Consider the following 13,318-nt stretch of genomic DNA (forward strand, 5'->3'; position numbering starts at 1 on the left):
CCCCTAACCCGCTGGGAATGGAGGAAAACTTCATCTCTCATGGTGCTCCCAATCGCCGACAGTTACCGCGAAACGGAAAGCTGGCATTTGTTACGAAACTGCCAAAATCGCGATTAAGTGCCAATTCATGATGAATGGTGATGATGGCGGATAAGTTGAGATATTTTGACATATGTCGCCAAGATCTATGCAGACAGTATCTATACGTTACTTCCGGGAGTGTGGACGCTCCGTTGAATGTTTAAGTGGTCATATCTTCGGCATCACTGCTGTCATACTCAGTGCAGATCAATGGTTGTGACGCTAAGAATATAGCTGGATGGCATTGCAATTGCTTCTTATGAGCGAGAGTTTTTTTCTTCGCTATCTCGCAAAATCGATTTAAACGAGTTAAGATGTCCTATGCTTCCTTAACACATAGATACCATCTTACATACATTTATTTCCATTGGATGAAAAAAAAAAAATACCCGACAAATTTTCTGAACTTGAATTGCAATTTTCTAAATTAAAATTGTAATTTTCTGAGCTTGAATTGGAAATTTCTGAACTTTAATAGGAAATTTCTGAATTTAAATTGGAATTTCTGAACTTGAATTGTAAATTTCTAAATTTAAATTGGAATTTCTGAACTTGAATTGTAATTTTCTGAACTTGAATTGTAAATTTCTGAACTTTTGTAAATTTCTGAATTTAAATTGGAAATCCTGAACTTGAATTGTAATTTTCTGAACTTAAACTGGAAAAGGTGTAGATGAAGTGCTTTAATAAATCTAGCACAATCAAAAATTGAGCAATCCATTTTTTTAGATTTTTACTTCCCGATTTATTATATGAATGTACGAATATCAACGTGTAACTATGTATAAAATGTAATTTTACAATTTGTTTTTATTTGATAATTTTCCCATTTAGTTGAAAAGTTAACCATAATTTAGTAATTCTAAGCAATCTTAAATTATTTTACACAAAAAATGTATGTGGGAATAGTAAATGCGAGCAAAGCAATAACATTATTTTCCGCACAAACTCCGATTATGCTTACAATATAAAATAAGTAATAAAACATATGAGTAAAATTTAATTATAAAAGTATGTAATGATTGTAAGAAAAAATGTATGAAATATGTAAATAAAATTGGCGAATGCATGCAAGAGGTGGGTAGGGGGTTTGAACTACAATGTTCTCAAATACTTAAAATACAAATTAAATCATTAATTGGCATCGCCAGCAAATATGAAAAACTTATCAAACCATTTTTTTTTTTTTTTTTTGTATGAAATACAATTTTTAAATAAAAAACCAAAATACTAACGGCATCGTTTATCAATATGCAGCGACGTTGTTGTGTTTGGTCAATCATTTTAGCATGCCAAACGTTGCACGACAACAGATACATATTTATTCTTTACTACGCCTTCTCATTTAAAATACAATTAAAATGAGTAACCACCTTCGGGCGTTTTCGATTGACCCGCATTGAATTCGAGCGCACCATTAACTTCTTGTGGCGCTAATTCAGCCTCAGCTTCATCGCCATTACTAAAGTAGGTGTCGACCAAAGCGAATGCCTTCTTGTAAATTTCTTCATTTTCATGCTCTTGCAATTTTTCCAATTTATCCAAACCGCCCATCTCTTCGACCATCAAACAAAGATTCTCGGTGCCGCCCAACTTTTCGGCCAATACAAATAAATTGGTAATTCCCGAGAGTACAACCTTAATAGTACGAGGATCCTTTGCATCAAGCAAATCACAGAATGGTTTCAATATTTGATACTTTTCAATTAGGTCAATTATTTGTTCAGGTGTACCACTAGTTGTTGTATTTGTAACGGCCCATGCAGCTTCTTTTTGTGATTTGAAATCGCCTTTCTCTAGTACTTGACGTATTTGTGTGAAAATGCCTTGTTATTTGGGGAGAATATTTAGAAATTGTTAGAAAGATGGTTTTTAGAAGACATTTTTAAAAGCTAAATTCAAATTATTATGTATGAATAAAAATTAAAAGGAAAACATCAATTAACGCGCCTTCAGACTTTTAGGTTTACCCACGAGCTTCATTTATTTCTTTTTGATTTCATTTGATATTCCATTTTCAATTTATTATATAAATATGTATAAATCATATACATATGTCAGGTCCTTTAACTGTTTTAATTTTTTCAAGTGTTTTTATATTTTTTTATTCATTTGACTTGCATCTTTTTCATCTTTTATTAATTTTAATTTTTATAATTCAATTTTTTTTTTAAATTTATTATAAATGTTTGTGTGTATTCAAAAATTTTTATGTTTTTGAGTTTCTACAATTAATATTTAATTATTACTAATTTTTTTTTATTATATCTTTTATTTATTATTTTTTTTTTTTTTGTTAAATCGAGGTTTTTTTTCAATTATTATTTTTTGGATTTTTAGTTTCTTTTTTATATTAATTTTGTATCTGTTGGTTTTATTATACTCTTCTATAATTTTTTATTTTTTTTTGTTATTTTAAATTATTACGTTTTTTTTGTTTTTCAACTCTTAAAACTTGTTTCTATAATTTTTTCCTTCTTTTTAATTTCTAATCTTTTTTTTCAATTTTTTTTTTAATTTTTACTCTATTTATTTTTTAATATTGTTCGTATTTTTTAATTTTTTTTAATTTTGTAATGTGCGTGTGTGTTCTTTTTTAACGTTTTTTTATTGCATTCTTAAGATTTAATAAGTTTTAGACGCATTGCACAATATTTTTTTAACGCCCTATCTCAGAAATGTTCTGAGGAACGCACTTGTACGTAATTTGTTTCAAAAACGCCCATCACAGAATTTGGTTGAAAAACGCACTATCTAACGTTAAAAAGTATTGAATTTATGTATGTTCAAGTAGGGAGTTTTTGAAAACAATTCTGAGATAAACGTTCTTCATCCTAATTCTGGGAAAAGGCGTTTTTGGCAAAAGTTATGAAAAAGGGAGTTTTCAAAAGTTTTCTGATATGGCCTTTTTGTAACTGTAGCCAAGATAGGGCAATATTCCACTCAGCAGTCATATTAAAAGATATGAAATAGTACGGAATTACATCGCAGAAGTAAAAAAGTACTTGTATGTACAAAAGTTTAGCTGCAATTATGATAAAACAAATAGCGTGAAATTTGAACCGGCCTTCCCTTTTCTGCAGTAGCTGCCATGATTCAAAACAAAACTGAAAAATTAGTTCAGACTTGAAAGAACGCAACTTAAAGCATTCTTTCCTCGACCTGTATAGTTATCTGTTATACTAAAAACTTACATAAACATTGTAACAGTTTCTCGATAAAATCGCGCTGCCAATCTAATTTTCTTTCTTTTTTCGTGTTCATTAATTCAAATTTGAAGTTTAAATTATCTCAACAACGAGCTTACAACACAAAAATTTGCTAAAATGAAATGAGGAAAATGCATTTAGCATGTCTACCACCACAACTTTCAGCAAACTATTCATTTACTGTGGCCGAATTTTTTACTTGCGTACAAATATTTAAACTCTTCACTGCATTGAATTGGTTTTTGGTTTGTTTTTCATTATACATCCTTTTCCAAACAGCACACAACAAAATTTTAAAAAAATTTGTACTCAAGTATAGAAGCGACCATACCTACGCCCTATGTAAATAACTTGATGGCAAAGCATCAGCTACCAAGCAATTATCCGAAGCAAGTAACTCTTGAAAAATTTCGTTTTCGCAATAGTACATATTTCGTTCCCTAAAAAAAGTGTTTGATTTTGCAAAAAGCAAACAAAGGAAAGAAAAACACAAAACAAAATAGCAGCTAGCACATAATAGAGATTGAAAGAAATATGTACAACAGTATATAAATTGCCAACAGACTTACCAGCATCAATAACGGCCTGAATCTGCTTTTGATTTCCGGCTGTGATATTACTAACCGTCCAAGCGGCCTCCTTAACAATGTTATTCTTCTGATGTTGCAGTAAAACACCCAAACGGGGCAAACCGCCAGCAGCAATAACTGCGTCCGTCTATCAGATTGTTGGGTTGTTGTGTTGAATTGTTGTTGACACCAAGTAGTTGGAATTAAATTTCACGCAGGTATAGACACAAAACGTCCAGCGGCGTTAGTAAATGACATAAAAACAGAGTAAAGCAAGTGAGGAGAAAAAAAGAGGGAAAATACATAGCTGAATAAATGTTTGAAAGTAAGTTTCCATTTAGCATATTATGTGAAAAGTAGCAAATATGCAAATGGAATTTTATCAAATGCCAAAAGGTATGCAAATAAACAAATAAAAAAATCAAATTAAAAATGTTTCTAAAAATGCGCGGCTTCAAACAATACACGCCCAAGGGGTTCGCCATTTTTGGGTATAAATAAGCTAATAGCAGATGCCAAGTAGTTCTTGCAAATTGGAACTTAAAATTAACTCTTAAAAGCGTGGCAGGATAAAATCAGTTGGGAAAATACATTCAAATTTAAATAAAAAGCAAGTTAAAAATAAGAGAGTAAGTTTGAGTAATAGGGCATAGTCCAATTCATAACCCCAAGCGGGTTAGGGGGCTTAGAATATACTCGCGGCAGGTATGCCTGTTGTAAGAGGCGATTAAAATACCAAATTGATTCAAGGGGTTGTGTAGCGCACTATATAGCTTCAGCAACCCAATTGACAACCTCACTTCCCCGTGGCGAAACCTGTTTCATTAACAGCCGACCTGATGGATCTAGCGGGTGGAAGGGCGGTATGGCCTAGAAGGTTGCATGTGGTCATACCAAATCGTTCCCGAGATGGTCGGCTGGTACCTTTATGGCGCTTGTTACCGGAACGTACAGGATCTGCATCCGGCAAAGGACCGTCAACATCGCTAACACTCCCCAAGGCCTTTGGAGAATGTCCTTATCGCTACAACAACAGGGGTTTGTTTTTAATAGTTTTTTGCAAGATATAGATCCGGTACGTTCTGGTAACATGCACCATTAAGGTATACACCCGAGCATCTCGAGAACGCGAGAGAGTCCGTCAATATATTTTGGCAATTTTATTTCAGTGAAAGGCGTTGTTGTTCAAGCACAATAATCACCTTTTAAAAAAAAAATATCTGAATCTTCGTCGAGGCAAACCAAAGTGTCAAAACGGGGCTGAGTTGATGACGTGCAACAATATCGCGACATTGAGCGGGCTAAAGGAAGTTGCCACGAACCTAAGGCAAAACACAAGCGAACGATTTCATGTCATCAAAAGCCAAGGTATGGATTCTATGTAATGCATGGAGAACGCCTAAGGTAAGCGGGAATCTTGAAGTAAGTTTTGAAAATTACAAATCCCACTTAGCGTTTTCAAAACTCAAAAGTCAATTAGTTTATTTTAAAGGTAAAATTGAGTGGGTTTCGAAGACGTCGAATACGTTGCAGCTATGCGACTTTTCAAGTGAGTCAGATTTAATTGAAATGAATTAATTTATTCAGTTCAAAATTTTCACTTCATCGTTGCACAGAACTAGAATCAACCACCACCACCCTGCTCTGCTATTTAAGAGTATAAATTAAAGTATTGGTGGATACTGGGAGATACGCATGGCTCTAGTTGTTTTTGTTGTTGTTGTTGTAGCGATAAGGTTGCTCCCCGAAGGCTTTGGGGAGTGTTATCGATGTGATGGTCTTTTGCCGGATACAGATAGCTATATATTGCGCTGGCAACTTGAAAGGGTTGCGCTACACAGCCCTTTTAATCTGGTATTTTAGTCGCCTCTTACGACAGGCATACCTACCGCGCATATGGCTCTAGTAGAAACTGCTTGTTATGACCACATCGAACCTTTTGGGTCACGCCATCACCCCTCTTGTATAAGACACTTGACTTCAATTCTTGCAGAACTAATAGCTGGGGTGGGGGCAATTCTTGTTTTGTGAAACGATGAAATGAAAAAACAATTTTCTTACATTTCAACACAAGGCTCGAGAATGATAAAATTACATAAATTTGTGCTATTTGTAATATGCCAACCAAAACTTAGCGAACCAAATAAAGTCTTTCTTTGCTGGGTATGAGCAAATTAATTAAAGAGCTACAAAATATATAATTTTCAAAACTGTTAAGCATTCATGAAGCAAATAAAGTACATTTTTAAGTGAAATTTTAATTGACATAATTGCCAACTTCGAAGTTTCCTGCTTACTAAGCTATTTTGCAAACGCTTAGCTACAAAAAAAGGACTAAAACTACATGCATATGTATATGATATATTGGTCCACTTTACTATCCACATGATAAGTGCAATGAAAACGGAAACGAAAACAACTATACTTTCTTTTATAAATAACAACCAATCCTAAAAAACAATAAAAAAAAAAACAATTCCACCCGCTATAAAGCAATCTATATCACTGCCCAAAACACCTGCTTTTGTACTACCTCCCACTATCTTCTACTACTACAAATACCTGCATCAACATGCTAATCCCGAAATCCACAGCGAAAATTCGTAAATATTCATTTTCCATTTGTGAACTTAACAGATTATGCAGCAACGGAAACAGCAGCATCAATGGTAAAGTCCAATCTCAACCCCAACCTCAACCCAACGAAGCAATTGGCTTTTAGCGGAGCCGCATACTCACAAAAAGGATTCATTAGCTAGTAAGCAGAACGTGTGAGTAAGCTACCTAACTTTTTGTATTCTTATGTCTCTCTTCCTACTTTTACTTTATCGCAATTTTAATGCGGATCTGTGTCATGTAATCGACGCCAGCTTTTGGATTCATATGCAAATTTACACACAGTAATGCAAATTCGACTCAAGTGACTAAGTAAAATGCAAAAAGTGGGTGGGTGGGAATTGGTATATACACCTATGGTAGGAGCATGCATTAGCAAGTGATGACAGTGCAGTCGGACTCTAGCAATGATATAAATGAGATTATAGCCAAAAAATATAAATGCTACAACAGATGCTATTTCGTAGAAAGCAACTAAAGCAAACAAGCACTTAGTTAAATTTTTGTTTTTGTTTTTATACGTATGTTGTTCTTTTTGCATATTAATATATACCTAGATATGCTACGTTATGAAAATACATCATACCTTATCCTCTTGGGACTTTTTCACTTACCTGCAAATCAGTACCAGTAACAATATTACCAACGCTACGTAAAGCTGGCACTATAATTGACGGCTCATCAGAACCAAGCAATGAAACTAAACGCGTCACTGCACCAGTATCGACTACTGCCTGAATTTTTTGATTTTCATCATCCGTCACATATGACAAAGCCCAACAGGCATCAGCTAATACTTGTACATCAGCACCTAAGAGCAATTGTGATAACACAGGCAGCAAACGTTTTATCTCATCAAATGGTGGCGATGGATTCTTATTACGACACAAATTTGACATTAACCAAACAATGTTGCGTAAGAAAGAGAGTGGTGTTTCATTACCGATCAAACCAAGTATACCATCAACCACATTATGTTGTATAACAATATCACGTGCAACTGCACCATCACCGGCTATATTACCCAAAGCCCATACAGCTTGTTCGGCTAGATTTATCGATTTGGATTTGAGTAGTTCAACAAAATGTGGTACAGCATTTTGTTCGATAACGCAACGTGTTTGTTCTGATGTGCCAGAAGCAATATTAGTAAGTGCCCAAGCAGCTTCGAACTGTAACAAAGGACTGTGGAGAGATAGTGGAAAGGTAAAAAAAAAAAATAGAAAAAACAAAACCAAATAAAGAAATTTGTAACAATTAAATTCAAGTTTCATAATAGTTGAATGTGCCTTACTTTCCAGCATTTTGCAGGAAACGTATACAAATTGGCACTATGCCATGTCCTATCATTAAATCAATGGGAGGATTACGTTCACGACTAAGCATTTTACGTGCTGACTGCATGCCAAGAAATTGACGTTCTACATCTGTACTATTCATAGCTGTAACAATTTCATCAATGGTTAAATTCGCCGGTGATTGATTATTAGATTCTTTAAGTGGTGACACGATATCTTCCTCGGTGATGTTACGACGCTTGAAGAGTTGATCTTCTTTCTTTGATTTGCGCAATTCGACTGTGACCTCATGACGGCGCATGCGTGATTCCTTTGATGAAATTATTTTAGTTTATATAAATAATTGTGGCACATATGCAAGGACATAAACAAACAACAATGCTTACCTGTGTATTGATGGAATTACTTTTGTAGGAACTTTGACGTGTTGCATCGGGTTTGCTCATTTTGATGTGTTTGATTACGCGTTAAAGATACAAAACTGAAACTTAAGAAATATTTTGTAACAAATAAATCAAATATATGTACTTTTGGTAACGTTTTACTACACGGTGCACCCCCTAATTTATATCAAAAATAACCAAAGGTAGTATCAGAAGACGCGTTTCGACCTGTTTTTAGAATCCGAAAGCGGACATAAAAAATTGTACATCTGCCAGTAGATATTCCAAAAAAAAAAAACCAGAAAATTACCCAGAGGTTCCGAAATGGCGGGGCCGATCTATAGTTTTTTTGGACAGAACCTTTCTGTGTTGGGGGGCCTTTAGGCGCGCTTTATAAAAATTACCCTGTTTGGGTCCACCACCCGTTTGGGGTTCATATCCGAGCATTTTTCAAGCGGAAGTATTCGCCATAAGCCAGTGCGCAGACCTTAACATTCACTGATACACCAATGAAACAATCACCACACTCATTGACAGTCAGGCCGCACTAAAGGCAAGCTCGGGGTTCGAAATAAGGTCAGCTCTGGTCCCTAAGTGTATAGAAAAGCTGAACCAACTAGGAGCACACAAGGTAGTTCAGGTGGCCTGGGTCCCAAGACACAGCGGAGTTGATGGTAATGAGAAGGCAGACAGCCTGGCTAGAGTGGCAGCAACGGCACGACCCATCGGTCCGGAGCCGTTTCTGCCAGTAGGCCCACATGAGATTAGGGGGCATTTATTAGTAGAAGAGAGGGTGGAGAGAACACTGGCGCAATATGCCAGGCTTGAGACAATGTTGTTGTTGTTGTTGTGGCGATAAGGTTGCTCCCCGAAGGCTTTGTGGAGTGTTATCGAGTTGATGGTCCTTTGCCGGATATAGATCCGGTACGCTCCGGTACCACAGCACCATTAAGGTGCTATCTCGACCATTTCGGGAACGATTTATGTGGCCATATTAAACCTGCGGGCCATTCCCTCCCTCCCTCCCTCCCCCCACCATCAAGTGACATGAGGAGCTTGGTGTCGCCAGAGCCTCGTATCTTAATGAAACAGTATTCGCCGCGGATAGGTGAAGTTGACAATTGGGTTTGGAGAAGCTATATATTGCGCTGGCAACCTGAAGGGTTGCGCTACACAGCCCCTTGAATCTGGTATTTTAGTCGCCTCTTACGATTGGCATACCTACCGCGGGAATATTCTGACCCCCTAACCCACTGGGGTGGCTTGAGCCAATCTACGTTACTGTTAGGTTATAGCACAACTAGCTATAGGGCAATAATAGTTCTACCGAAAGATAACCTAAGAATCCTAACAGCTATTCTTACAGGATATTGTACACTGCACAGTCACATGCATAAACTGGGCATAGGTACAATCGAATAACACCTGCCGATTTTGTGATTGGTCAGCGTAGACGGCGGACCATATCCTCCTGTAATGTGACGCAATCTCAAGACGCAGGGCTAAATTTATGGGCTTACCATGGCCAAAGCTTTACCACATTAAATAATCCCTCATGCCAAGTGAACTGCTCGGGTTCATCAAGGAAGTCGGCTTGGATGAGGTGGTGTGAAGATGAGGGCACATTAGACCAATGGTCGCAATGCACTCCTCAACAAATTATCTATGTTATTGTTGTTGTTGTAGCAGTGCTTCGCCGCATCCAATAAGTGCGACCGATCACAAATTGTCATCAATATCCTCAAACGGGAGTCCAAATAAACTTGCTGTTTCAACAAGGGTGGACCATAATGAGAGCGGTGTTAGAGGCGTTGATTCCGCATTACAATTAAAGAGATGGTTGGTGTCATGTAGGGACACATTGTAAGCAGGACATACGTTTTGTATGTCGGAGTTGATTCTGGATAAGTAAGAGTTTAACCTGTTACAGTATCCAGATCGAAGTTGAGCTAGAGTGACTCGCGTTTCCCTGGTCAGTGTGCGTTCTTCTTCCATTCAAAGTTATATCCGCGTAGTACACCTTTCTACATTAATATGTATGAGGATGTGTATGTACAACAAATCTAGTAAAATGCAACAACCACATGAAAATTTGAACCGATTTTTTATAAAATTATAATTAAAGCTTTCATATTCTAAAAACTGGAGGTCGAAAACTGCCTTTTGATATGACCTTTGATAAAAAATGACGTTGTGCAGTCTTCCAAAACAGTGTCATAATTTTAAGATGTGGTTCATTAGACAAATTTCCAATTTGGATATCTGAAATTTGATAAATCATCGACTTTTCTAGATACTTCATTTTATGTGTACATATATGTATGTACATATTCTTACCGCAATGTCCTGTTACACCTACAGGTAGAAAAATCCGCAATGCACATGTGCGCCAGGCACCAGAACAAAGAACAAATTTCAGCAGCACGCAAATTGGCAATTTATTAGAAAATCTGCTTATATTCCTAGCCGTAATAAATTTGTACCAACTTACCTTGAATTATCCACTACAAAAATTACTGCGCTCAACTTTTAAGCTTTTTACCGATAATCAAAAGAATCCACAGCTGCTCTCAACAAAGCAATGCAAGCGGTGGTTTTTATTTTGTGGTTAATCACTTTAAAATGCAGTCAAATTCGCAAAAAACGATCGCATGCACTTTCTTCGCGTTCAACTTTTATTAATAACAAAAAAAACTAAATGCACAATAATTATTAAAACAAAAGCGTAAAACAATAATGATAAAATAAAACACCACTGCACGTTCTTTCTATCCTTCGTCCGCTTGCACTTCTTCGCTAAAAATGCCGTTTGAAAATTTTAAAATTTTCGTTTCCCCTTCATGATCGACACTGACAGCTGTGTAGATTTTTTGTATTTGCTTTTTTGTTTGTGTGCATGAAAGAAAGCAAAAAGGCGCAAAATGTTTGCTGAGTAGCGTTCATTATTAGTGCGAACAGCGCAAATAATTTGCAGATGAAATCAGAATGAAATTAGTGCTTTTTGGCGCACGTATTTGTTGTTGTTGTATGTTGCATTATTACAAAGCTTGTTATCTCACTCTCACTTACCTAAGTAAAGGGTGTGTTGTGAGTAAACCCTATCAACAAAATGAAGCTCTCCAACAGCTATATTGGCTGTAGTTTGAGTAGAGTTGCAGTAGTTCCGAAGATTTAACTGACTTAAATTGTGTTTTTTAAATTGAATTGTTTTTGTAATTAAAGTATTATATTTTGTGTATTTCTCGTGTTGTGGTATTAATCTTTTTGAAATTTGTTCATATTTCTTGATATTGAAAGTAGTTTAAAGTCGTTGCGTTGTGAAAGGGTCAAAGCGTACGCTTCGTGCCACAAGGCAAATCAAAGTAGAACTCACACTTTCACTGATCGATTTTGGTCGCCATATTAAATCGTCGCTTTGAAATCGAGTAGAAAGTGTTATGTTAAAACAAAAGAATAAATAGTGTTGTTTGTAGTGAGCTTAACATTATAATTTTTTGTTTAGTGCAAATAAAAACTATGAGGACTACTCCACGACAAATGGTAAGTTTAAATTTTTGAATAAATAATATTTGTAAAACCAGAGAAGTAAAACATTGAGCCAATTTCAAAAATGTATGTTTGTGTCACTAAATAGGTTATAAAAATAGCGGTAATAATTTACAAGGTACTATGTACTTTACCTTAACTCACAACTGCTAAAACTCGTCCAAAAATATTGGGATAGGTGTCAAAAGACGCGTTTTGCACCCAGGACAACGAATCCTAAGCGAAAATTGAAAATTTTATATCTGTCAAAGAGGAGGGAAGACGGTGTTAGAGAAATAGGCTCCACATTATAACTGACAAGACGGTTGGTGTCATGTTGGTGGGGGCACATCGCATGGAGGACCTACAGTACGCATGTGGGAGTTGAGCAATGATTTATAAGACGTTTGACCACTAATTTTTATCAAAAGTGGTATCAAAAAACACGTTTGCACCACCGGCTTAAAAATCCGAAAGCGGAAATTAATAATTTTTGTCAAAAGATATTTATAAAAAACCATAAAATGACCCCGAGATGGTCCAACATATGGGGCCCAATCCATAGCCGATGTTGATGTTGTTGTTGTAGCGAAAATGACACTCCCCGAGGGCCTTGATATTAATGGTCCTTTGCCGGATGCAAATCCGGTACGTTCCGGTACCAAGGCCAACCATCTCGGGAACGATTTGTCATGGCTGCATGCGACCGTCTAGGCCGGAGTGCCCTCCAACTCCCTAGATCTATTAGGAGTTCGAGGTCGCCAGAGCCTCGGCTGTTAATGAAACAGGATTCGCCACGGATAGGTGAGGTTGACAATGTGGTTTGGAGAAACTATATATTCGCTGGCAACCTGAAAGGGTTGCGCTACACAACCCCTGGAATCTATTTGGTATTTTAGTCGCCTCTTACGACAGGTATACCTACCGCGGGTATATTCCAACCCCCTAACCCGCTGGGGGATCCATAGCCGATCCGTGCGTTGGCGGCCTTCTGCCGCGATTTAAAAAATAACACCTTTCTGCATTAGTGTGTATGTGTGTACAACAAATCTGGAAAAATAAAGATTAGATTAGATTTATTCATTTTCTTTCAATAAGTTTTTTACATATATGTATAAAATAGGAACTTAAATTAATAAAATTAGTAATAAATGAAAGAAAAGTAAGGCATTCAGTAAAATGGTATGCAATTTTAGTGTTGAATGCCGTCACAAATTAAGATTAATGAACATGTAGGATATGTGTGGGGTGAAGGTAGAGATAAGCCATAAGTTCAATGAGTTAAATAATGAAAATAATAAAACATTAAAAATAACAATTTTGGTTTCAGTTCACTAAGTGACAGGGTTCAGCAAATTTTTGATGTCGTCGTGTGACAGCTCTAATAAAAATGATTTAACATTTTTTATAAACTCTCGCAAATTCCTAATGACACGCATAGTCGCAGGTATCTTACAAAAAACGACTTTACAAGAAACGATAGTAAAGAAGTTATTAAAATGAGTAGTACGAGAAGTGGGAACAACAACAAGTCCGAGTGAGTTTTGCCTTAAGTTATAGTTATCGGAGACAAGGCTGTGTAGATACCTACAGCGAATAAAAAATATTTTTAAGGTTTTATAATGGTACATGTGTTT

The 13,318-nt window shown here is 36.2% G+C and overlaps 1 protein-coding gene across 4 annotated transcripts; it reads right to left on the reverse strand.

Moving 5' to 3' along the window:
* Nucleotides 1–801: 801 nt before the first annotated feature.
* On the reverse strand, nucleotides 802–11,079 carry Pen (Pendulin). Of its 4 annotated transcripts, none has more exons than XM_067765196.1 (7): nucleotides 10,648–11,079; nucleotides 10,494–10,511; nucleotides 8,160–8,254; nucleotides 7,770–8,083; nucleotides 7,090–7,660; nucleotides 3,860–4,007; nucleotides 802–1,907 (listed from the first exon to the last, which is right to left on the reverse strand). In XM_067765196.1, the coding sequence occupies exons 3-7, from the start codon at nucleotides 8,217–8,219 to the stop codon at nucleotides 1,438–1,440; spliced, it is 1,563 nt and encodes a 520-aa protein (XP_067621297.1). In that variant the 5' UTR covers nucleotides 8,220–8,254; nucleotides 10,494–10,511; nucleotides 10,648–11,079; the 3' UTR covers nucleotides 802–1,437. The 4 variants fall into 4 exon arrangements, with proteins under 4 accessions (XP_067621297.1, XP_067621298.1, XP_067621296.1 ...); XM_067765197.1 differs by having other exon boundaries at nucleotides 8,160–8,260; XM_067765195.1 differs by lacking the exon at nucleotides 10,494–10,511.
* Between the last annotated feature and the right edge of the window lie 2,239 nt (nucleotides 11,080–13,318).

This window comes from Eurosta solidaginis, chromosome 2 (assembly GCF_040869045.1).
Source record: "Eurosta solidaginis isolate ZX-2024a chromosome 2, ASM4086904v1, whole genome shotgun sequence".
Taxonomy (NCBI): Eukaryota; Metazoa; Arthropoda; class Insecta; order Diptera; family Tephritidae; genus Eurosta; species Eurosta solidaginis.

What these genes read in the sequence shown, in the direction of transcription:
- Pen (XM_067765195.1), bottom strand. Translation starts at nt 8,219, where the DNA reads ATGAGCAAACCCGATGCAACACGTCAAAGTTCCTACAAAAGTAATTCC. An exon ending in GTAATTCCATCAATACACAG is followed by an intron (nt 8,084 to 8,159) that starts GTAAGCATTGTT and finishes ATTTCATCAAAG; the next exon opens with GAATCACGCATGCGCCGTCA. An exon ending in TCAGGCCGTTATTGATGCTG is followed by an intron (nt 1,908 to 3,859) that starts GTAAGTCTGTTG and finishes CCAAATAACAAG; the next exon opens with GCATTTTCACACAAATACGT.